The sequence below is a fragment of the Quercus robur genome, chromosome 7 (assembly GCF_932294415.1).
Source record: "Quercus robur chromosome 7, dhQueRobu3.1, whole genome shotgun sequence".
Classification (NCBI taxonomy): Eukaryota; Viridiplantae; Streptophyta; class Magnoliopsida; order Fagales; family Fagaceae; genus Quercus; species Quercus robur.
In genome coordinates this window covers 9523772-9550375 of record NC_065540.1, presented here as the reverse complement: position 1 = coordinate 9550375, position 26604 = coordinate 9523772, and the positions used below count along the sequence as shown (strand labels likewise).

Here is a 26604-nt window from a genome sequence, read left to right as displayed (position 1 = left end):
AGCTGAATTTTAAAAGATGAACTTAAAGAACAACTCTTAAGGTACTGTACCTAAATTTTGTCCTTCAATTAAATAAGGATTTTTTTTTTTTTTTTTTTTTTTGGTGAAGCCTTAGGTTTTGCTGAATGCATGCCTAAAAACTATTGGTATCATTTTGGTTAAAACCAAAAATTATTCCGAGCGGACTTACTTCACGACTTTGCAATCCAAATTATTTTAAATTTTTTCAAACTCTCAGCTTGCCCAACCTTCCTATATCTAGGCTCTTTGGGCTGTTTCAGCAATCAATCTTGTTCACCTCGAGCAAAACTTCAACAATGGAGAAACTCTTTCCACGCATATTCTCTCTTCTCTTAACCTTATTTCTCTTCCCTCACCTCCTACACTCACAGGGTTACTCTTCTCGCCAACCTCCTCGTCCGCTCATATTCACTCCTCACAACCGAGCAGACTTCGATCCCCAACAGGTTTATCCCTCTCTTTCTCTCATTCATTTCTAGCCTACAAAGCTTCATATTTGATCATAATTAGACATACCCAGTACTCATTTTTGTCTCATAATTTTCAAGCACTACAAACAGCATATCCTTTCATTTCTTTGCCTTTGTTCAATCATTGATCAATACATATTTGTCTTTTATTTTTCTTAGGAAACATGCCCATGTTTATTTTTCATTGGGTCACGTACTTGTCGTAGGTGCACATTTCATTGGTGGGGAGAGATCACATAAGAGTTTCATGGATTACCGAGGCCAAACACACACAATCAATCGTTGAATATGGAAATGCACCAGGAGCATATAACACATTGGCAACTGGTGAACACACATCATACAAGTACTTCTTTTACAGCTCTGGCGAGATCCACCATGTCAAGATTGGACCATTGGAGCCCAGCACCACCTATTTCTATAGGTGTGGAGGTTCTGGCCCAGAGTTTTCATTCAGGACACCAACTCAGGAATTTCCCATTGAATTTGCAGTAGTCGGTAAGACATGACTTTTTCCGAATAATGATGCCATATAAGTATAGCTTTCACTGTTTCACATGGGATTCTCACTCGTTACACGTGAACTTTAAATTCATTGAAATGAAAAATGAGTTTGTGGATGTTTTAATTTTGTTCTCACACACTTTATTTGGATGGGTTGGTTAGGCGTTTGGTGCTTTAAGTCTAAGCAAAAACCGTCACAAATTGGTGAGTGCACGTTAGGAAAAAAGTTGCAGCATTAACTTTGGTATCTTGAATTGTCGTGTTCTTCCTTCTAATCTGCCATAGGCAAGCTTTCATATGGAAATGGATTTGCAAGTCTTAGAAGTTAGGTCACACCCACACCTCTGTTAGTTACTGTTTGAACGTAGCAATCTGAGCAGAAAGGTTGCAATATTGTTGCTTTAAGTCTTTGAGAAATTAGCTTTTCTACATATGAATATGTTAACTTACATACCTGTGTGTGCAATAAAATATTGAATTTTTTTCGAAAAATTAAATTAGATAATATAGTAGAAATTATTTATTAAAATATAGAAAATTAAAACAAAAATTTTGACATTTTATTGTACAGTGCCAAGTTCTTTATCCCAAAAATTTTAAAAAGAGAGAAAAGACTGTTGCCAAGCAACTGAACTTTTGGTATCGAGGTGTTATGACCGGGAACTCCAAAAGAGATTCAACAATTTAGGTTTTAAATTGTTGGCTAAATTCTTGTGATAAAACAAAGTTTTGTAAGAACTGTATTAATATTTTAATTAAGTTTGTATATATTTAGTCTAGTCAATGAACAATATTGAGGAATTCTAGTTTTCAATAGACTCACTCATGGCAAAATCATTCTCACTCAGGCAAAATTCAAACAAAATATTCGCAAGACCCTAGTAAATACTTGTATTAGTGAAATTGCACCAAACAATAAATGGATTTTAAATGTTTGACGACTTACCTACCTAATAAGAATGACAAAAATTTTTCATCTTACTTGATTAGTACTTCTTTATTTTATCAATGCGTAGGTTTTCCCTACTCAAAAGAGGTGACAGGACAGGAATCATGCACCATCATTGAATGTCTATATAGATATATATTTTATACTTATCCTATTTATAATTTATTTTTGTATATATTCTATTGCACTCATCAAACTCATTCGAGCTTAAAAAATTTCAAATTCCTTTCCTCTAAATGTTATCTCCCTTTAAGGCAATTTTTAGAGTTCTTCTTTAAGAGTTTTTCTTGAGTCTAAAATGTTGATCCCTTGAAACTACAAATTTAGTTTCTCAATGATAGGTTGCTATTGTTGCCGTCTAAAATTCTGGGTTGCGAATGAGATTTATTCATGAGAAAGTCCACATAGGATAATCCTATGGGTTATGGGTTCACTGCGGTGGCAAGGCAAATGAGACGTTTGTTGATGTTACAATAGAACGTCTATTTGTGTAAAGGTTTTATAAGTAAAATTGAGTCATGTTGTTTCTTCTTGTGAATTTTTTTAGGTGATTGAATCCCTAAAGTGATTTTTCTTTGAAGAGGTTATTCATTGATATTTGACTTTGATACTAAATTTGTGTCTTTTCAGCGCTTTACATCTTTATTGCCTCTAATTTGGTGAATTTAACTGTGGTTGAGATATCAATTTGCATTATCGATGTGGTCCTGATGTGGGATTACTTGTTCAATCATTCAATCAATCCATTGCTTAGTATTTTAGAGTTTAAAAGATATCAGGGTTTTTAACTTTTTATAATACATAAATGTCCAAAAACGAGTTTTTTATTTTTTTATAACGGAATCATATTTCTCCACAAATAGTTCTTGACATGTACTTCGATGTAGCTGGACTTATTAGCCCATATGATGTTCATAAAAAAAAAAGGCCCATATATATAATAATACTAAAACGTTGGACATACTTAAGCCCAAATGAGATTGCCAGGCCTAAATCCAATGTTTATATATACGCATGTAGCTTGGTGATGATAATCTGAAACTGACCCCAAAAAATATATATATTGGTTTAATTGGTTGAGTGATGATAAGGAAGCAAGATTATTCACAAATTCATTTCCTAACCATTATCGGTAAATTTTTTTTATTTTTTAGAGTTTTAACCTATGTCTTCAATTTCTATCCAAATATCTTATTCAATGACAAGAGACTTAATTCACCCGTTAAGCTAATTAAAACTCACTGTTAACTATTAATATGATAAGTTGCAATTGATGTCATATCAGTTTCACATGAACTCATTATATATTGAACCATTTTTATTACTATTAATCACAATATTTCACCTAAATCTGATATACCTTTAGCCAGCAGCCAAGACCGTTAGCCCTCGCAGACACAAAGCCTAGATTGACCCAAAACAACTTGAACATCAAAATATCCTTAAGAGTTCATGGCCATTTATGGTATATATCTGAAATGGAGGGAAAGGAGAGGAGAGGAAAGTAAAGGGGAAGGTGACTATATACTAAAATTTTTAATTTTGTACATTTGAGTCATCTTCTTTTCTCTCTGCTACTCTCCCCTTATCTCCCTCTACCCAAACATAGTGTTATGAAGTGAGACCAAAAAATCCAGTGCTACCAAATTACCAATGTATTATTCCTCATCTTGAAAATTTGCTATTTTTGTTTGCAGGAGACCTAGGACAAACTGAATGGACTGCCTCAACACTAGCTCATGTTGAAAGTAAGGACTACGACGTGTTTCTCTTACCTGGTGATTTATCATACGCCGATACCCAACAGCCTCTTTGGGACTCATTCGGACGCTTAGTTGAGCCATACGCTAGCCGCCGTCCATGGATGGTGACCGAAGGGAACCACGAGATTGAAACCTTCCCAATCCTACACCCCCATGGCTTCACCTCCTACAATGCACGGTGGCTAATGCCATACGAAGAGAGTGGATCAGACTCTAATTTGTATTACTCATTTGAAGTTGCTGGGACTCACATTATAATGCTAGGATCATATGCGGAGTTTGATAAGAAATCGTCTCAGTACAAATGGCTTGTAGCTGATTTGGCTAAAATTGATAGGAACAAGACTCCTTGGGTTGTTGTGCTATTGCATGCACCGTGGTATAATACCAATACGGCTCATCAAGGTGAAGGGGATAGCATGAGAATAGTTATGGAAGAGTTGCTGTATAATGCACGAGTGGATGTGGTTTTTGCTGGCCATGTTCATGCATATGAACGATTCGTAAGTCTCACGTGTATATTATATATAATATATGTGTGTGTGCCCATTTGGATGGAGAAGGAGTAGAATAGAGTTGGTTAAGGATAGGTTAATTTTTTGCCAAATTTACTCTATTTTACTTTATTCTCTTTCCCTCCCCCTCAATCCAAATGGATTATAATTTCTCTATTGGCAATTAATCCTTTTAATATTCTCTTGCTCTTTATGACAGACTAGAGTTTACAACAACAAGGAGACTGAATGTGGCCCGTTGTACGTGACAGTTGGCGATGGAGGGAACCGAGAAGGACTTGCATTAACGTAAGGCTAAATATTCTTTTATATTCATTTTACATACTCTTTTATACGATAGTAATGTTGTAGCTATAAACTATTTACAACATTTTTATAAACTGTTGTTATGGCTAATATTAATTACTGGTTCTCCTTTGGACCTACCACTAACATCATTTTTTCACTTATCAATAAAATAATAATCATTCATCATGTTATAACCATTTGTAAAATAATTTATAGCTCTAAAATTTTTCATTAGGCAAATATGCAAGTATTCATAGTTACATATGATAATGTACATATTTTTAAAGACAAAAAGGATAATATTTGTATTTAAAACATGAAAAGCAAACTCAAGTGTGAGAGAATCCTTAGTCATTACTAGCTTTTAAAGAATTTATTGGATTGGATTCTACACAAACTAATTTATCCAAGGCTTTCCTAAAGTTCAACTTTGGGGCCGCTAAGAATTTTGGCTAGATTTGCGCTAGGTGACCCACCTGCCAGTTACTGACTAATCTTTCTGTCAGAGTAGTTATCTAGACGGGCCCAAAGGATAGGGTCAAAAATTGAGACCCAATCTCTCAGCCTCATATAATTGTGGCCCAGGTCTAATAAGTCATCAATATATACCTGCCTGCAAGAATGTATCTCCTAGGCCCACTTCATGGAACGGGCCTTTAACAAACATGTGGGATAGTTTTCTTAGCCAAAATGCATTTGAATGTATGGACTATGGAGAGCTAAACTATTTTGTATTTTTATTCAATTCAGGAAAAAAAAATCTCAAGTGATTTTTTATTTTTCTCTTGTATCATAATTTTTAGTAATTAAGAACTTGGGTATGTTTTTCTTGATTAATGTATTTATTATAGGTGTATAACTGTATTGCTTTATCTGATATTGATTTCAAGGTTTAAGAGCCCTCCATCCCCTCTCTCATTGTTTCGGGAGGCAAGCTTTGGCCATGGAAGGTTGAGAATACTAAACCAAACACATGCACATTGGTCATGGCATCGCAACAATGACTCCAACTCAGTTGTGGCAGACCAGATCTGGCTAAAAAGTTTAAGTTCCTTTAAAGCATGCTGGAATCTTAATGATGAACTATAGGATGACATCGACAAAGACAAATGTAGCTTGACTACTTCGTATTAATCAGCAAAATTCTAGCTATGATTTCAACGGAAGGCTACAAAATTGAGGTGTAAAATTTTCTTTTACTATACTCATTTCTTGTACATTGAAAGGTCACAGTGTCAAGAGTCTTGTAACTTAATTGGTTGATACTTTTTGATATTTCTAACCGAGATATTCTGGATTCAAATCTCCCCACTCTTGTTGTAACTATTAAATTTTAATAAATAAAAATATGTAATAAACTTTTCGCTTAAATTTTTTTTTTTTCATAGCTTCTCTCTCAAATGTTTAGTTCTATGACTAATTCAATTTATTGTATTGTATATACTATATAGCCAAGGTTTAATATTTGAATGTGCTCTATATAGAGACTAACTCAATTTATTGCACTGTATATAGCCAAGGTAAGGTTGAATGTGCTGTAATACAGAGCCAGCTAGTTTTTGATAAGGTGCCTTTCATTTGGGGAAAGAATAGGAGAAAGAACCCAATTCCACTCTTGTAGATCTACCTACATTAGAATGAGGTCAAATTGTTTTGTTATAGTCTACAACATGCAGAGCATAAAAAGTTAGTGACTTACTGCATGATGTCATATAAAATCGTGGCCCATTATATAGGTGTAATACAACTTATCAACTACACAAACAATACTATAACAAACAAAACTTTTGTGTGCCAAATACATGTTTCTTTTTTTAATTTAATTAAGAGAGATTCTTCCATTCTAGAAATACACCCCAGAAGAATAGAAAAGTAAAGGTAGAAAAGAAGCCTAACCATCATGTAAACTTATGATTTTTTTTAGTTAAAAAATTATTTTTCCTGTTTCTTATGGGCATTCAAATGCATGTTTATGGATTTTGGGCAGCCCAATGGCGTTGCATTGGCAAAATTGCCCACAGGGCCACAGCTGATTTGGGTGTTAAAGCCTTAAAGGAACTCTTGAATTTTGGCAAAAGTTTTGTTCGGTCGAAAATTGGGAAGATGAAAGCTTTGAAAATTTGTATTGGACCGTGAAAGTTGGGGCCCATAGTAAGCTATTCTATTTGTTTACTTTTTTTTCTTTAGCTCGTGTATTTTTTTTTTTTTTTTTTTTTTATTTGAAAGTTCGAGCCCATAAGGAGTTTTACAATTTTATTTACTCTTCCTCTCACTTTTATAGAAGCACACTCAGCCTCTTATTGACACTTTCTAGTATTTTTAATAAAACTATGTAAAAACTTTCTGCTAAAATTGTTTATTTCATAGTCTCTCTCTCTCTCTCTCTCATTTATTTCGTAGTTATTATTGTTATAGAAAGAATAGCAATAATTGATAGTATACTTCTTGATGGTTTACATATCACTTGAGCAAGACTTTCGCTCAAGCAAGCTTTTCAGAAATCTCAAAACCAAAAGTTCATCAATATTTAGCATGTCCATTGTTCAAGCAAGGTCAACCTGTAAGCGCCCGCCAGGGGGGGGGGGGGGGGGGGGGGGGGGGGGGGGGGCGCAAGTGCCCCCCGAACTTCCAAATATTTCTCTAATAATAGTATAATATTACTATAGTGTACAAAAATGTCTTATTTGCCACCCTACACCATAAAAGGCAAATAACTTTTCTCTTCTTCTTTTTTCATTCCCATGGCAGCCACTCTTAAAGCATCAACATTGGTGATGTCAAAATTTTCACAATTTGACACCATAAAAAACTGTTATATCTATTTTATCACTTCACTTTACAAAACACTCAATATCAGTGATTTTATTTTAGCATTCAACACAATAAAATAATATATCTACTACAGTAAACAACAACCATCACCACCAATATAATAAAATAATATAACTTTTAATAAATTTTTTTTTTAATACTATCTTAGCTACGTGCATAGACATCTTTGGCAATGCACTATAGCTCAACAGCCAAATTTTTTGGCTTTTCCTCCACCATTGTAGTAGGCTTTTTAGTATTGATGGTGCTAAAAATAGTAATATGGCTTTTTAGCACTACCAATGCTAATGCTCTCACATAAATAAACCTACACTCCAACAACCCTTATATTAAAATAATGGTAGAAATGAAAAATGATGTTTTATATCCATTGTTTTACATGTTAGTGACCTCAGCATTGATCTCACAAGTTCCAGCAGCTACTGTTGAAAGAAAGTTTTTAGCAATAAACATAATTAAAAATTGATTACACAATTGAATGAGAGATCAATGGATAAATGATTGCTTAGTCACATATATTGATAAAGATATATTCAAGACTATTGAGTGTGAAGAAATCATATAGCGGTTTCAAATATGAAAAATCGTCGAGAGCAATTGAGTAAATTAAACTAGGTGTAAAAAATAAATTAAAGTTTACATTTTATGTTAGATTGTGTATGAGAATTTCATTAGCATATTGTTGGTTATTTACTTTGTTATTAATATTGATTAATATTTTTCAGATTAATTTTTTACTTTCAATTTTGTCCTTTAATCTTCCCCCGGATCCAAATTTCTGGCTCCACCACTGCCTGTAAGGTTTTTATGTCCCTCACTTATATCTCTCTCAGGCTAGATCCAAACGAAAAGTCTTGCCTTTTCCATGCTTGTATCTTGTTCAAGCTAAATTCTCACGTATTGGAAAACTATTTTTTATGTCAATAGACTCGCAACGAAGGGCAGAACCCTAAAAGATTACACTCACTACTACATTCATAGTCCTCTCTTTTCATTTTTCTTTTTCAATCTATTGAGTAATGTCATGTTATCAAATAAGCTGGATTATTGTAAGCATACCTAACTAAACTAAGCTTTTCCTTAAAGAAAGAAAGAAAAAAAATGAAAAGAATATATAATTAAATAGACAGTCTTGCTTGCTTGCATGCCTATCCATCCCACATATTAAAGTCATCCAAGCAAAAAAAAAAAAAAAATAACGGTCATTTTCATTGGATCCAGATCAGGTGCAATACTTATAGGGTTTTGCATTCGATGCAATTAGATCAAATATCAAAAAAGAATAAAAGTATTCGATGGTCCAATCTAATGGCATCAAATGCAATACTCAAATAATGCACTTCACATGATATAAATCAGATAACGAAGCCAAAATAAAACCACAATCCACTATTGCCTTGTGGCAAGCGGCAACACTAATCCCTTGTCCTTATGCTCATGCTCAAATAACGCGCTTCACATGATATGATTCAGATAATGGGGCCAAAATAAAACCACGATCTACTATTGCCTTGTAGCTTGTGGCACGCGGCAACACTAATCCCTTGTCCTTACGCTCATGGTCGGTCAAAATCAAACCTTGGTCCACAAGCTTGTAGCAGTACACGATTATATGATATCATTGTGACAACTTGACAAGTCTAAATAGGTCTCCACCTTTCACATTCATAGAGTAGAGGAGAATTATGCAATTCTCGTATGCAAGATGCATTATCAAATCGAAAATGTTGATGTCCCTCAAAAAAAAAAAAAAAAAAAAAAAAAATTTGAAAATGTTGAAAATTTTGGGCATGTTGAAAGTGAAAGCCTCTCTCCTATTTTTGTACCACAAAATACTGATAAGAACAAAGAAGCCAAAGTTGTCGTTTTGTAGCCTATCGCATCATGCAAATACAAGAAAATATCAATCAATAACGTAGCTGCTTGATTCTTTTCCCCCAACTTTCGTATCTGTAAAAGGTACAATGCATCCACTTTATTTTTAATTTGGCTCGTTTTGATTGGCTGAGGATAGTGAATTAGCGATACCCACTGGCCACTACTACGATTCATTGTACAAAGCTCAAACTAAACTGTGAAAATAGTAGTGAGAATAATTTCTATTCTACACGGAAGTGGCACCCAAATTTGAAACTTCTCATTTCGTTTTTTTACAAGCAAAACCAGATATGATAAAAACTTATTTTAAAAAACGAGAAAAAAAAAGTTAAAAAAAAAAAGAAAAAGAAAGAAATATATATATAATACTAGGACATGATGATCAACGGTGGAAATTCACAAATTTAACGGTCCTAATTTAAATCTTCCGAAGCTTCTCGGCTTTGATGACAGGATTAGCTCTCGCGATCTCCTCTCTTCCAACAGCCTTGAAATCGAAAGTGCACGCGTGCTTCTCCGGGTACCTGTGGACCCCACAAAACGTGGTCCCGCACCGACACTTGAACCCGGTCAACCCGACCCGTTTCCTACACATCAAACACCGGTTCGGCTGTGATTTCGCCGCCGCCGTTACCGTCACCGCCGCCACGTCAGCTTCTGCGGCGACATGAGCAGCTGCAGCAGCCGGTGGAGGGAGCTGTAATTTGACCTCCGGCAAGGTCAGCGCCGGAGGAGGATGAGGAGGGAGAGACTCGGTCAACGAATTCGAAGAAGACGATGAAGAAGAAGCAGCGGAGGAGGAGGAGAGAGCGATTTCGATGGAGGATTTGGAAGAGGCGTGATGTTGCTCTTCGAGATGGATATCCTTGTAGCATTTGGCGCAGAGGTTCATGGTGGCTGGGCTGCCGAAGAAGCCACAGTTGTTGACGCAGAGCCTGTGGCCCTCCGAGGCTTCGCATCTATGCTCTTCCGCCATATTCAAAAGTTTCGGATCTTAGCAATCGGATCGGATCTTTGAGAAGAAGGAACGAATTAGAAGAAACAAATCTGCAAACAACAACAAAAAATAAAATCAAAACATGAGAAACGTTAAGAAAATCTTTAATACTTTATCTCTCTTTTCTTATTTTCTCAGATACCAAACAGATACGAAATTTGAAAAAGGAAGAGAGAAATCGCTTCGTACCGTTTGAAAGGGTTTGAAGGAGTTGTGAAACGAAGAAGAGGAATAAAAGGAAGAGAGGAATCTTAACGCGGAGGAATTAACAGTCTTAGGAATATTTAAGACGGAAAAAGAGGAAGGAGCGGCGAAAAGGGACAAATCTCAGAATAATCATTTTTGATAATTAAGCAACATCATCATTACCTTCATTTCATAAAGATAAAATTATTGTTTTTCTTTTTTTTTTTAGGAAAATTATTGTTTTTGATAGAAGGGTTTTTTTTTTTTTTTTAAATAGTATTAGGTTGAAGAAGTAATTTTTTTTCTTATTTGATAAAAAGTAAAACTCGTGTTATATTTTACGATATTTTTATAAGGGTTATGCTAACGAGTATTCTTAAGACATTGGTTAAAAATCCAGTTAAATAAAGTTTTTATGGAAAAAGAAAAAATAATTAATATTTTGATAATTTTTTTTATTTCCCGTAAAAATGATGTCAAAACTTTCCTAAAATAGATTATTAATCAATGTTTTAAAGGCATTTGTTAGCATTTCCATTTTTAGAATTATTTCACAACAAAATTTAGTCTGTAATTTCAAATTTGGTATTGATTCTCGTTTAGACTTGTCACTTTGACATGAATTTTGTATGTACCACTAATTATATATAGGTTGTTAATAAATTATTTTTAAAAATTTTATACCAATACTTTTAAAACATTTTGTTAATTTTCTCACTTATTTATTTGTCACTTCGATATTTATTGTGAAGTTGTAAAATATTGTTCTAGCTTTATTAAAAAAACATAGTACTCTTTGTGAAAGACAGGCTGGAGGAGCCATAATGGAATTGAATGTTCAGCCTGTAATTAAATATATTCTAATTATTCTAATCACTTATATCTATCTTATCTTGCTGACGAAGAAATTAATTGGAGACCACAAGGAAATTCACGCACAAAAAAGGTGTGTCTAAATGGTGTGTCTGCGGTTACACCGTGTTGATTAACACGTGGCCATTGGCGTGTGGTTTTGTTGTGGCGGGTTCCAAGTGGGTTCTGTCTTTTAGGTGAGGGGTGGGTTCTCTTATTTTATTGTTGACGATGATGCTGCTTGTCACTGTTTCATCATTCATGCCCACGCCTTGCTTCGCTGTGCTGCTGTTTTTGATTGGTCCATTTATATCATATTTTTTGATTGGCTATTGTTCATTGCAAAAATATTAAGTTCACATTAATAATAAAAATAAAGAAAAATCACAACTTTTGTTATAATTGTTTATAAAACAAACCGTAAGCAGTGAGTTTATATAAAAATGATATATAATTTATCATAATTATAATTGTTTATATAGCATACTGTAAGTAATGGGTCGGTCACAATCTATCTCGTAAGATAATTATAGAAAAAATTGCGATTTTTTATGTAGTACTAAAATTACTCTCGTTCATTGTCTTATAGATAATCAAAATCAAGAAAAGAAAAATAAAAGTTTTTTTTTTTTTTTAAGATCTTAGTTCTCACCTTCTTAATTTGTATCATGCCAGTATGGTCCAATGGGGCTTGAAAACAAAAACCGTACTAAAAAAAAAAAAAAATTGACGGACAAAACTCTTCGTAGTTCTTTTTTTTTTTTTTTTTTTAAAGAAAAAAAAATAGTGTTAGTGTTAAAGCTATGTGTATGTGACGTTGCCGTCATTACAATCTACTAATTTAGCAATTATAAATTTGCTTTATGTCTAACATTACTCAAAACCAATGAGCTTAAACCACCTAAGATGGGGGCATAACGCATTATTTAACCACTTTTTTTTTGTTTTATGTAAGAAAAAATTCCAGAATTAACTTAAGTTTTTCGCGTAAATAATTGACCTTTTTGTTATAGAGACAGAACCTAAACGATTTAGAATTATGACAACATTAATAATGAGGCATGATTGATAGTGCAGCTGACATAATAAGTTGTATTAGACTAATAATAATATTATGGGTCATGATTCGATATGACATCATGCAACGAGTCACACACTTTCTAGCTGGCTCTATATTACAGCACATTCAACCTTTGCTATACCCAATACAATAAATTGAATTAGTCTCTATATAGAGCCCATTCAGCCATGGCTTTAGTGCTGTACAATAAATTGAATTAGTCTTATAGACACTCATACAACTAAACATGAGAGAGAGAGAGTGGGCTTTTGAATTGCAAAGCAGGAAGATAATTAAAGGGAAAAAAAACTAAATATAATTAAATACATATTAAATATTTGTACCTAAGTTTTAATAATTTATATTGAAAATTTTAAAATATTAAAAAATTATTATATAGTTGAATATAATAATTATTCATTCCCTATTACGTCATTCTGGTATTAATGAAATTGTTACTTACATACTTAGTTTTTATTCCCTTTTTTTTATGCAGTGAATTTATTTAATGTTTACAATTTTTTAAATAAGTGATAAATTGATTTATTACAAAAATATATTAAAAAGAAACAAGAGTATTTTTAGAAAATAATGAATGTTGCCATTAATTGTTATTATTCTTATTTAGATATTTATTGAGCACTTTAATTATTATTATAGATAAGATTATATAAACTGCACATTGCGCGAACCAGGTTTTTCTTTATCCGGGGTAGGGCATGGGTCATACTGTCATTTAGGTCAAATTGTGCAAAGATATAAACTACTTTGATTGAGACTTGTGAGCTTCCAAGTTTCAACTTGCATCCTATATATTTTCTATCAAAAAAGTATACATTGAATTTGGGAGCACTTGAACTTCCAACTTTGTGTCCTTTATAGATTGGTATCTCTGGCTTTTGGGTCATCTCTTTCGTGGAAAATCTACATTCTATATTGCATGCAAACTGAGTAATGACTAATTGAGTATAAGATCCCAATTTTGTTGTTTTTAACAGCCAAAAAAGAACCAATAATTTCTTTAAAAAAAATGCATCTTTTTTTTATTATATATATTTACAAAATAGAAATTCTACTCTAATCTAATTTAAATGTATATGTGTGTGAAGCTTCCTCGTAGATACTTGAACCCCAATTTTGCATCACTACAAATTCATCAAAAACAAAAATCTCCCACCATAAGGAGATACTATATTTGTCACAAATCTGAGCAAAAATGATTAAATAATTAGTAAAAAAAAATATGTGAAACATACAACAAAATTGAGTAACAATAATAGGTTGTTTGATATATAGTACTATATGCTAGATAAATTGCCATTTAATTTCATAAGATGGCTCTAATTTGATTTTGATTCCATTGATGATATAAATTAGGGAAATAAAGAAAAATTCTCTTAGGCCAGTGTAGGGCATGGGTTTTAAGGCTTTATTATGCTTTGTTCAAATTAATGAGATTCAGCAATATATGAATTTTATGAAGCGAGTACTGATGTATGAATTGAGCTTTAATTGTTGAGCTTTTGTGACATAGAACTTTAATTGAAACTTTAATTCTTAAAAGTGTTTCGAGTGTTTGATAAATTACATTGAATAATGCTTTAAAATTTTATAATTTATAAAACATGAAAAGTGAATTGTAGGATTTTTATCTGAAAGCTCTAAATTTCAGCTTTAAACCTTAAATTTGTTTTTACAAATCCCTTAAAAGCTCTTTCTTAAAGTGCTTTTCCGCTCATAAAGCTCTTTTATGGCAAATAGACCCTTATACTTTTAACCTACTTTTGAAAAACCACCTATAGATGTTTTCTCAAACCAACTAAACTTAACATATTATTGGAACTAGCATACCTTTGTCAACAAATTTTTTATTAAAAAAATCCTTTTGTTTATTTACTTATGTGCATCTTTTTAAAGTTTTACTTCGTTTTTAAAAAAATACAACTATATTTTAACCAACTTTCAACAAATAAATAAATAATTTGTTAGCAAAAGACTACATCCAATATATGATTATTTATTTATATAAATTTTAACTTTATATATTTATTTATTAAAAAATTGAGCATTTAAATAAAATGCTACAAAATATAACATTCAAATAATTTTTTTTTTTTTATAGACCATTCAATAATTCATAATGTAATTCTTTGTAAAGTTACACCATCCTATTACGTTTTTAAGGATTAAATTCTAAAATCCAACTATTGAATTATATATTTATGTTGCACTAGATATGAATGCTAAATTTCATGTTAATCGAATATTATTTACTATATAATCCACAAACTCATATTTTGCGTATAATTGTAATATGGTCAAAACTTAAAATTTATACATTTTATGATGAGTTGACTTTTGATTTTTGATCATCTTAATTTTTTTTTTCAAGCACAGATGATATAAGAAGATAAATGTAATCCAACCATTTTAATAAAAAGTTACCAAGTCAACTCATGCAAAAAGTCTTGCCTATTTTATATACTCATTTTTTAAAACACCTCACACTGGATTATCTATTTTATACTGCATTTCATTAAAATATCAATTATTCTTGATTTTTTCAATTGTTTTTCTTTCTTCATATCCAACAACCACCACCCACACCTTCTTTATTCATCCTCGAAATATAAAAAGAAATAATAATAAAAAGTAAATGCAAAATGAATATTACAGGTGTAAATTTACACGATTATTGTAGTAATAATGTACGGGCACCGTAAGGTCCCTCTTAAGAAACTAATTTATGTCAAATTTTTTACTAATTTTATAAGGTGTAGAGCTAATAAAACTAATTTTTTACATTTCACTTATCACTTCAATCATATTTTCAATCATTTTATCAATTTGTACAAATTTTTTATTAAATAAATCCTACAATAAATAATCCTTAACAGGCATCTTTTATTTTTTAGAAACCAGATAATGTATAGCTTGAAACTCACTATATGGTCATCACCATATGACTTTTTTTTTTATTCAATGGGTGGACCATAGACTGTTTATCTATAATAATCATGTTGTGATCAACTCTCCTTGTGCACCCGATGACTTTTGCTTCTCATTCTATGGAGAAGGAGTAGTAAAGCTGCAACAAATTGTAACTGGGGATTGGGAAGTTGCACGGGATACGAGCCACGGTGGTTGACAAAACAGAACGTGATCAAATCTACTCACCCTTATCACACCAACCAGCTCGCACGTATACTTCCCCCCTTATGGCTTTAACTATCATTAACAACCAAACACAAAAATTTATAACTATCATAAAATAAATAATAAAAAAATTGATTTGTAATGATAATCGACATCACTAGTAGTCAATATTGCACCGGTATCAGTTGGTATGTATCGAATCATTTGTATCTATCTGTATCGGTTATATTAGTGATTTTTCGAGTGTTTTGACCCATACAAAGAAAAAGAAAATGTTATAAAATAGTATATTATTTGAGTTAATACGTCAAATTAATATAATTCAGGTGATATTTGGACTTATGTGAATTTTATATTCTATATTTATAAATATAAATATTTACATATATTGACTACTAACACAAATGGTTGGCTCGCAGATAGATTCATGGTCCACATATAGTGTGAGTTTGGATAGCGTTTTAGGCCTAGCATTGCACGTTTGCATTTCATTTATGTGGGTTCCGTGCACTGTTCATGGGACTTACAAATACGGAATCTGGCAAAATCAACTTTGAAACTGGGTCTCATGCCACTATTCACACATTTAAAAATTATTTTGTTACAGTATTTTCAATTTTTAGTTTTCAATAATAAGTGGTATCCAAACAAATCCATAATAAAGAAAGAGTTCTTTTTTAAAAAACAATAAGGAAAGAGTTCTTGTTACTTCAAAAATGATATGATGCCATGACTCACCTTATTGCTAGATGTTTATATTACCATTAAGTAATTCAACAATTAAAAGAAATCTTGATTAGAATCATTAGATTATGTATGATCTTCCCTTTAAAAAATTGATTTATGTGTCTCATGTCAGATCAAGGTAACTATCTAGAAGTTCTTCAAGGTAACTACCTACTTTCTTGCTAATTGTCATAGAATCCGTTAGACTAACGATACTTGTCACTCTATTGGATTTCAATCTTTATTTTAATTAATTAAACTAGTTAAAGGCCCGTGCGTTGCACGGTTTTATAATAAAATTTAAGAATATATGTAAAAATAATTATTATATTTTAATCATTAATATAACAAAATAAATAATTCTTATGAATAAATAAATAATTCTTATTAGTTGTGTTATAATATTATTTTTAGTTACATGTATCAAACTATTTGCATATGAATTTTGCATTTAATGAATCTACATATGATTACAAACCTTTCTTAGGATATGGTTGAAATCTTTTATAACAAACTTGAAAAAAAAATCAAGAAGAAAATTAAATTGAATTAAAAAAAAAAAATAGAACCATACAGATTGTAAAGTTGCATATGAGTCTATGACCGCTTTAAAATAAAATTTTAAAAAATAGCTATCATTTCAACTTTGATTTTACTATTTTAGTCAAATAAATTCGATAATTGCAAAGGAAAAAAAAAAAAAAACCTATTTTATAGTGATGGCTCAAGAGTAAAAATAATCAATGCACAAAAAAATTGATATCGGAAGAATGATGACTTTTTAAAGATTATGAAAATTCAGGAATTAAAGTTCCAAAATTTTGCAATTAAAAACTAAAAAAAATGATTAATGAAAATTTGTTGGGAATAAAAAATTATACTAATAATTAGCAAAAAATATTAATTAATGTTGCAAACCAATACATAATACTATGCATACTTTACATAAATAAGTATTAAGTGATAATATTCAAAATATGAATATAAAAAAAGAAAAGAAAAAGGTAATGTAGGGTCTCGTTTTTCAGCCCAATACCACACGGTGGGTGGGATCTTGGACCAGCGGACCCAATACAATGAATTTATAGAGAGTGGGCTAAAAGGCTAGGCCTTGGTGAACGGACAGTCGTTAGTCATGGTGTTCATGATAATCGCACAGAGGTGAACTGAGCTTATCCAAGAAGACTTTCTCCTCGGCACGGCTTGGGTGGCTCCGGTTCTTGGACCTGGCCCTTCCCTCTTTCTGGACTGCTTCTTCCTCCTTTTATACTAGCTTTTTCCCCTTTTTACGAACGTCCACGTGTAGGTTCAGCTTTATAGGACTGATACTTGTCCCATCAGCCCAAACCCAAAGTGGTTGGGGGTGGTTGTAAAAGCTGAAAAGTATAGCTCTGTCAGGTGCAAGTACTTAATTGCAGTAATGGCAGTCTTTCCTTTGTTCTTTGTCGTTTTAGTACTTTTCCTATTCGGAGAAATGACCCGGAATGTCATCACCAGGACCGAGTTGCTCCCTTTGCCCTCGGCTACATTTATGGCCGAGGAGGGTCCTTTTCATGGCCGAGGAGGATCCTTCCCATGGCCGTGGGCCTTCCTTGGATCGGGCCTTGGGCCCAGCGCAAACATTGACATAGGCTTCCCGGTTTTATACCCCCCCCACAATAGCCCCTTAAAATCCTGTTGTCCAGCTCCTTAGACGGAGATGAGGGTTTTGGTGATGTCGGGCCTATGTCATGGCTTGCCAAGTCTTGTCCTTCATCAATGCCGGAGCCTCTTCGTTTGCTTGGGACACGTTCCTGGTTGTGAGACATTCTTTTAGTTTACCCACGCCGCGTTCCTGCCGTTTCGGTACACGAGGCGCGCCTTCATTAAGGTCTCTTTACGAGGCGACGCAAATCCAACGGCTGAAGACTGCTTTGGGAATTAAGCGAGACTTATCTCGTTTGTAGTTTTTCTTGGAGATTTGTACAGATTAAATGCCACCAGGCTTGCCCCCCATATAAGAAGCACGGTGGGAGGTCATTCCCTTTATTTGCAGACCCTTTAAGCTTTTCAAATTCCTAACCCTCCAATTGTGCCCAAAGTCCCCATTACCAGTGTAACTGAGCCTTAGGGGGTGACATGGTCAAGGCTAGGATGAGGGTGAAGGGACCACATCCTCTTCAGAAGCCTTGGGTATCTTCGAGATTCAAAATGGCCTGGTCAGGGCAAGGGAGACAAAGACTCAAGACATTTCTTCTCCTCGATAAGGCAAGAAAGGAGCCTCTTCTTCCTTCAGCCAAAATCTAAAGCAGGTGGAGGTCGCATCAGATTTTTGGTGCGACAGCACTGAGATTTCCTATCGCCAGTACCATCCGTTCTCGCTCGATTGCTGCTAATACGATACTTGCTCAATTGTTGTTAGAGCTAGAATGGGGATTTGGCATCCGCGCTTCTTCCTCTCTTCCATCACTGGTGCCATTCGGACTTGCTTAATCGCTGCTAGAGCAAGGTTGTGGACCAGGTGCCTCTGCTTCTTCTTCTCTTCCATCACTGGTGACATCCAGACTTGCTTAGTCGCTGCTAGAGCAAAATTGAAGGATCTATTGTTCCCATGTATCCCTTTTTTTTTTCTTTTTTTTTTTTTTTCTTTCTGTAGTTAGCTTCTGTTATAGGCTTGTTTAAACCCCCTTTTTTGTATGCTGTACTACTTCTTTGTCTAATAAAAGATGACTTTATCCCATTTTGCGTGTTCTTTATTTTTTGCAATAATTATTTTGTGAATAGATGTGCTGGTGTCCTTTTCTTTCGAACAGTACTTAGGGCCGATGCCCTTGTTAGCAAAGAGTTATCACTTTGAACTTATCAAAACTGACGGGCACAACAATGCCGACTTCAAGTAGGTTAACCATATGAGACTAACCGGGATAACAGCTGAATGTTCTGTATTGCGTATGGGGTGATCACGAGGACGTGTAACCTAAAATGAATTGTCCGAGGGGGTCGCCGGGCACTAGGGTGCTTTGCCACGTTTCAGATGATATTCATAGCCTTAACTTGTTTTGGGCATTCAATCCGAGGACCAAGGCATGACTGTACCGGGTCTAAACACTTGGTTGTGTTAGTTTCCTTAGAGCTGGGGGTCCGAGGACCGCGCGGGATTTCCATTCTGTCTAGGACTTAAGCCTTTCTTGATGTAGTTAGTTTCCCATAGGTTTGAGTCCGAGGACCATGCAAGACCTTGGTTCTGTCTAGCACTTTCTTCTTGAAGTAACTGGTTTCTCCATAGGTTTGAGTCTGAAGACCATGCAAGACCTTGGTTCTGTCCAACACTTATATTTCCTAGTGACTAGTTTCCCCAGAGGTTTGAGTCCGAGGATCATGCAAGACCTTGGTTCTGTCTAGCACTTTCCTCTTGAAGTAGCTGGTTTCCCCATAGGTTTGAGTCTGAGGACTATGCAAGACCTTGGTTCTGTCCAACACTTATATTTTCTAGTAACTAGTTTCCTCATAGGTTTGAGTCCAAGGACCATGCAAGACCTTGGTTCTGTCTAGCACTTTCTTCTTGAAATAGCTGGTTTCCCCATAAGTTTGAGTTCGAGGACCATGCAAGACCTTGGTTATGTCCAACACTTATATTTTCTAGTGACTAGTTTCCCCATAGGTTTGAGTCCGAGGACCATGCAAGACCTTAGTTCTATCTAGCACTCTCTTCTTGAAGTAGCTGATTTCCCCATGGGTTTGAGTCCGAGGACCATGCAAGACCTTGGTTCTGTCCAATACTTATATCTTCTAGTGACTAGTTTCCCCATAGGTTTGAGTCCGAGGACCATGCAAGACCTTGGTTCTGTCTAGCACTTTCCTCTTGAAGTAGTTGGTTTCCTCATAGATTTGAGTCCTAGGACCATGCAAGACCTTGGTTTTGTCCAACACTTATGGGAAATTTGGTGAATCGGGCTACTGGACCTGCGAGGATTAGCCCCTTGGCAAATGTGTGGGGCATAGACTTGATATTAGAAGCCCCTAGAACTGCCCGTGCCACTGACACTTTGAAGTGTAGCCTTGAGTGGGAGCTGAGTTAGGGCAACAACCACGTGCTGCTGGAAATGATGGAGAGGCTTTCGCATAGCTTGCACCACTACCAAAATTATTTCTTTCGAGGGACCTTTGTTGACAGGGGTTGATCCTACCATGACTAATCGCCGCCTGCGCCAACGCACAAGCCTTCCCACAAACGGCGCCAATTGTAGGGTCTTGTTTTTCAGCCCAATACCACACGGTGGGTGGGATCTTGGACCAGCGGGCCCAATACAATGAATTTGTAGAGAGTGGGCTAAAAGGCTAGGCCTTGGTGAATGGATAGTCATTAGTCATGGTGTTCATGATAATCGCATAGAGGTGAACTGAGCTTATCCAAGAAGACTTTCTCCTCGGCACGGCCTGGGTGGCTCCAGTTCTTGGACCTGGCCCCCCTCCTCTTTCTGGACTGCTTCTTCCTCCATTTATACTAGCTTTTTCCCCTTTTTACGAATGTCCATGTGTAGGTTCAGTTTTATAGGGCTGATACTTGTCCCATCAGCCCATACCCAAAGTGGTTGGGGGTGGTTGTAAAAGCTGAAAAGTATGGCTTTGTCAAGTGCAGAGTACTTAATTGCAGTAATGACAGCCTTTCCCTTGTTCTTTGTCGTTTTAGTACTTTTCCTGTTCGACGAAATGACCTGGAATGTCATCACCAGGACTGAGTTGCTCCCTTTACCCTCGGTTACATTTATGGCCGAGGAGGGTCCTTCCCATGGCCGAGGAGGATCCTTCCCATGGCCAAGGGGTGGGCCTTCCTTGGATCGGGCCCTGGGCCCAACGCAAACATTGACATGGGCTTTCCGGTTTTATACCCCCCCCACAGGTAACAACATGAATAAATCCAATTTGAAAAAATAAATTTCATTTTGTTTAAAAAAATTATATAAAAAATCCTATTAACTTAATAGTGGTGTATTTAAATGATCCAAAAAAATAATAAAGCATATACTTTTGTGCCTAATCACATCTAGCAAATAGTAAAGCATTCAAAATATTGAAAGGCAATTTAAATTCATGTATGCTTGCATGAGATACATACTTGTCCACCATTGCTGGAAAAAAAAAAAAAAACACAAAAATAAAGAAGATAAATACATACTTGTAATACTTTGGATGGTAGGTTTGATAAAACTTTTACTATGGATTTCACAGACATCAAATTGTCTAAGTAATAAGAAAAAAAAATGGAGAGTTAGATATCTAAACAACATAGAAATTATAAAAGAATGAGAATTATTAATAATAATGGGGGAGAGAAAAGAAAAAGAAATTGTTATGCCTAAGAATATAAAAGAATACATGGAAAAACAGAATATATATAAAAGGGATAATTACAGTAAACCCACATGTGGTTAGGCCCATTTTCATTTTGCCTACCCGTGATTTAAAACTTTACACTTTGCCCACCTGAGGTTAGTTCTGTTAGCCTTCCGTAACCCATCTCTTCGTTTGTCGTTAGAAAAACACATTTTTAAGCTAAAACAAATATAACAAGAATAAAAAAGTTAGGGTTTTTCATTGCTCATGAATTTCAATGAGAACAAAGTGGAGGAACAACACACCAATCAAATGACTCAATGAAATTATTTTTGATCTATAACAATATCAACAATTTCACAACAGGCCAACTATCACAACAGCCACAATCACACCAGTACTTAACCCTTTCTTCGAAGGCAATTTTCCTTTTGCTTGACTCATTACAGGCACTTCTGGTAATGAGCTCGGGTTCGATGGCATCGTCTGAGCCAATGTAGTCATTAGAGATGTATTGGTGAACGAACAAGCAGGCAAAGGACTTGACCCACATAGCCCTTCATTCCCAGAAAAGCTTCCTTGACCAAAGCACAGTGATGGGTTTCATTTTCCTTCATTCTTGCTTCATGGGTTTCATTTTTTTGTGGTTTTGGTTGTGGGTTCGTCTAATTTTTGTGGTTTCGGTTGTGAGTTCATCTGATTTCCTTCGTTCTCGCATCCGTCTCAGTCTCAACCTCTGTCTCAGCGATTTGGAGCAGATCCAGGAAGAGGGCCGACAATGGTTTAGAGAGAATGGAGCTCAATCTCGACCTCCGTCCCGGTCTCGGCCTCCATCTCGCCCAAAATAGAGCTCGATCTTTGCCTCCCTCTCGGCCGGCTGCGGTTTTCTTTTTTTCTTTTCTTTTTTTGCTTTTGGGTTGTGGGTTTGATAATGATTTGATTATGGTGGGGTTATGGGTTGTGGCTTGTGGTGGTTGTGGATTGTGGGCATGGTGGTGGTGCTGAGTTGTGGGTTCTAATAGTGGTGGTGGTGGAGTGGGTGGCAACGCTTCGTGGGTTTCAATTTTTTTTTTGGTTGTGGGTTTTATTTGATTCTGGCTTGCTAATGGTGGTTGACCTCCATGGTCGCCGTTAGCACCACTATGAGCCACCGCCACGACAGCCAAGCCACCGTACAAACCACCATCAAACTTTAGGTCGAAGCACTCGACCACCACCATCGGCAGGATGAACAATGGTGTTGTTTTTCTCTCTTTGGTTTGTTTCTATTTTCTGTTTAATCTATGATTGGGTTCTAAATTTTTATTTTATTACAGTTTGGGTTTGAAAAATGAGAGGGATTTTGGTATGAATTCAAAGGATTTAATTGGTTTTGGATGTGTGTAACTGAAAATTTTGAACTATATTTACAAATGTTGTGTTCTTGTGTTCGTGAGGAAAAGATTTAATGCTTCGTGTTCGATATGTGTTATGTTCTATTTTTAATAAAAGGGTGTTTTTCTAACGTCTGAAGGTGAGGTGGGTAACAAATGGATAACGGATTGAAGTTCAGGTGGGCAAAGTGTAAAGTTTTAAACAACAAGTAGGCAAAATGAAAACGGGCCTAATCACAGGTGGGTTTACTGTAATTATCCTTATATATAAAAAAAAAAATTCAATTGTAAGGAAGTTAGATTTCTAATCACTCTAAGAATTATAAGAGAAGAAGAGTTAATTTAGGATATATGTTTTATCCACAAAATAAAAATGTCATATAGATTGAATGAAAAAAAAAAAAAAAAATATATATATATATATATATATTGACAACAATGACATGAACGTAAGTAATAATAAAAAAAATAAATAAAGAAGAAGAAGAAGTAAGTAATAATAAAAAATAAAAAATATTTTGATAATATAATAAAATTTAATAAAAAATAAAATGAAAAAAGAATTAATTCAAAGAAATTTAATTTTTATTTCTTATTTTGATATTTAAATCATTTGTTTTAGTGTTGATTTCATTCAAATGGTTATAAATTATATCAACCTTAAACCAGCATATGTATCCATATGTAACATTCTAAATTAATAATAAATAAAAACATAATACTCTAACTTAATGTAACATTTTAACTTACTAATAAATAAATATAGCACCCTAACTTAAAGTAATGTTTGTAATTGTATTGTATTTTAGCTTTAAGAACACATATATTAATTTTCTATCATAATAAAATAAAAAATAAAAAAACTGAGTTAAGTAAAGATAGATTTACATAGAAATTTGGACGGATGAATTCTCTCGTATCCAATTTCATGTTTGACGGCAAATTTTGCTTTTAATTAAATAATATAGATTACATGGAATAAAGCACCAAACAAAAGCCATAACAAATTAAATCCATTATAAAATATTGATGTCAACAACAAATAATCATGTAATAAGAAATTAAAAAAAATACATATATATTGCTTGCTATGTTGACTTCTAAAAAAAACACTAAAAGGCGTGATTAAACATAGAATTTCAGTCTATCTATAAAACTTGTTGATAAAAATCATATTATATATAATAAAAAGGTAACAAATACACAAAATCTATTCAGTTTAATGAAAGAAAAAAAAAATTACCTGCAAGGTTGTAGGTAGGGCAAAGAGGATAAAGGAAGAATATAGCAAATACTTTATTATTAGGAAAAAGATAACATAAGATGCAAATTTATCCACCAAAAAAAATATAATCTGTAGGGACACGATTTTTAACGACCCAAGAATGACATTGGGCTCGTATGTAATGAGCCCGAACAATATAATTTATAGAGAGTGGGCTTGAAAGACTGGACCTTGGTCGCCGGACAGCGGTCTGGTCATGATTTTTATGGAAGCTCATACGAAGGTAGGTTTGGCCTGAATTGCTAAGCCTTACATCGATGTAGTTTGGAGGGTTTGAGACCTCGGACTTCGTCCGAGGAGCATCATATCCTTCCCATTCTCCTTTTTGTAGGATTTTTTTATCCTCCCCCCCTTTTTCTCTTGGTTTTCTTTCCCTTTTATACTAATGTTTACTTCCCATTTAGTGTCCACGTGTAAGTTTTTCTTTTTGAGGTATAGACTTGTCCTATCAATCCATACATCCAAGTGGTTGGGGGTGGTTGGGAAAGGTTAAATAGCATGGTCTGGAGTATGGGCCTGTCAGATGCAGGGCTCCATACTCCAGTGTTGGTAGATTTCTCCCTTATCCTGCCTCTGTACTGAGTTTGTCCTTTTCTTCAGGCGTTTTGTGAGGTGTTGAGCGTGAGATCGTCCTCGGCCACATCCTTGGGCCTTTGTGGGGCTTTCATCATACGTCCTCGGCAATAGAGCTCCTCGGCCTGGGCTTTGGGCGCTGAATGTAAAGTGGGCTGGGACCTCAAATTTCGGGCCCCACATAATCAATTTAGAATTTTAAAGTTATCTAAAGAAGAAGAAGAAGTAAAGCTCAATGTAACTTATTTTTTAAAGTTATCTAAAGATGATTTATTTACAATTTAAAAAAAAAAATATTTCAGGCACCTAATCTGAAATTTTTTAGATAAAAAGGTGTAAATTGTTAGCTTGCCAATATCTTACTTGCTTCTCTAATCCACCTACACATGCATGAGCCTCTCCGATCTGCTCCTCAACATCTATCGTTCCTTTTTTTTGAAAATAAAAAAATATATACAATAAGTAATAACATAGAAATCTTGTTGACACAGATTTAAGTTATTGGTTTTGGAAAGTCCAATGCTAATGCCTCACCTGGAGGGAAGCAACCTCACTCTGCAACGATGCGATGCTATCTAACTTTTCTTGAATGACTTTTTCCTTCGCCGCTATAATCACTTCCTTTGATTTCAATTCTTTGGATTTCTTATCAACATGGGACTCTACAATAGTTTTTTTTTTTTTTTTTTTTTTACGTTAAAATTTATACCAAAAAAAAATTCTTACGTGAAAACAGTACTTTTTTTTTTTAGAGATAAAAATGAATTAGAGTTTTGATTTTTTGAACTAGAGATAAGAATGAATTAGAGCTCTGATTAATCTAATATTAATCTGCAGTTTTTTTTAGACATGAATTAGAGTCTTGGTAATATACTATTCATTTTTAGTTCTTTAAAAAATCTAAAAATTTAATAAAATTTCTACAATTTTGTGCCATCATTTAACGCAACCATGACGTCTAAGCCCTACTTTTATTATATAATATGATATGATGTCACTAAGCAATCGCATAATAACATATTCCACCACGTATCTTAATAATAAATTAATTATTTAACCCCAATAGTATGTTTGTGAGAACTGAAATCAAGCCAACTACTCTAAGAAAATGGAAAAAAAGAAAATAAACGAAGTTAAATGAACTGACTACTTTTTCTAAAAAAAAAAAAAAAAAGAGTGAATTGACTATTATGAGAGAATGAGAAGAAAATAGCAAAAATTGCAAAACAAAAATCCCATGTTTAAATCAGGTCGATCGCTGGTCAACCTAACCTGATATGGACTTATGCAGGGTTGGGTTTGGGTCGATTCATTTTTTCAATAGTCTAAAAAACTCTTACCCATACCCATATTTTTGTTCGGACAGATTAATGGATCAGGTTCCAATTTGTCGGCGGGTCTAATTGTGTTCCAATTTGAATTTTGCGAAACAAGTTTGCAATTGGGGGGGATTTTGGTCAACATCACTTTTGGCTTTGTTATAATACTGGTGAATTGATTATGTTTGATGTACGACATTATTAGCAGCCTATTCTTAATCCTTTAGACTAAGAAAAGGATTATATTCATTTGCTCTTCAGTTGGTCGGTCAGTCGAAGTCAAGGTCGGCACTTTCGACCCCACAGATTCAATGGGTTTAAAAAATCTCAAGCAAATTGGTGGCAGTATTTCTCACCAACACAATGTAGTCTCCCTAGCTCACTGTTCAGGAAGTAGGGAAGCACAGAAGGGCAGTGGTAGATTTCTAAATAGATGCAATTAGCAGTTGTCATCTACCAAGTAGACCACTTTATTTGAGGTGTTATACCTTGTCATACTTGTGTTGAACATAGTCCACTCTTCTCCAACAGAGAAAAAACTTAG

The 26604-nt window shown here is 34.3% G+C and overlaps 2 protein-coding genes across 2 annotated transcripts; one reads left to right on the top strand and one right to left on the bottom strand.

Annotated features, from left to right (window-relative positions):
• Positions 1 to 264: 264 nt before the first annotated feature.
• On the top strand, positions 265 to 5881 carry LOC126692104 (purple acid phosphatase 22-like). The gene is made up of 5 exons (XM_050387585.1): positions 265 to 467; positions 698 to 989; positions 3642 to 4210; positions 4422 to 4510; positions 5401 to 5881. The coding sequence occupies exons 1-5, from the start codon at positions 318 to 320 to the stop codon at positions 5597 to 5599; spliced, it is 1299 nt and encodes a 432-aa protein (XP_050243542.1). The 5' UTR covers positions 265 to 317; the 3' UTR covers positions 5600 to 5881.
• A 3576-nt stretch (positions 5882 to 9457) lies between these two features.
• On the bottom strand, positions 9458 to 10576 carry LOC126692103 (zinc finger A20 and AN1 domain-containing stress-associated protein 6). The gene is made up of 2 exons (XM_050387584.1): positions 10407 to 10576; positions 9458 to 10267 (listed from the first exon to the last, which is right to left on the bottom strand). Exon 2 carries the CDS (start codon positions 10194 to 10196, stop codon positions 9639 to 9641), a length of 558 nt encoding a protein of 185 aa, XP_050243541.1. The 5' UTR covers positions 10197 to 10267; positions 10407 to 10576; the 3' UTR covers positions 9458 to 9638.
• Between the last annotated feature and the right edge of the window lie 16028 nt (positions 10577 to 26604).

What these genes read in the sequence shown, in the direction of transcription:
- LOC126692103 (XM_050387584.1), bottom strand. Translation starts at nt 10,196, where the DNA reads ATGGCGGAAGAGCATAGATGCGAAGCCTCGGAGGGCCACAGGCTCTGC.
- LOC126692104 (XM_050387585.1), top strand. Translation starts at nt 318, where the DNA reads ATGGAGAAACTCTTTCCACGCATATTCTCTCTTCTCTTAACCTTATTT. An exon ending in CATTGAATTTGCAGTAGTCG is followed by an intron (nt 990 to 3,641) that starts GTAAGACATGAC and finishes TTTTGTTTGCAG; the next exon opens with GAGACCTAGGACAAACTGAA. An exon ending in CGAGAAGGACTTGCATTAAC is followed by an intron (nt 4,511 to 5,400) that starts GTAAGGCTAAAT and finishes ATTGATTTCAAG; the next exon opens with GTTTAAGAGCCCTCCATCCC.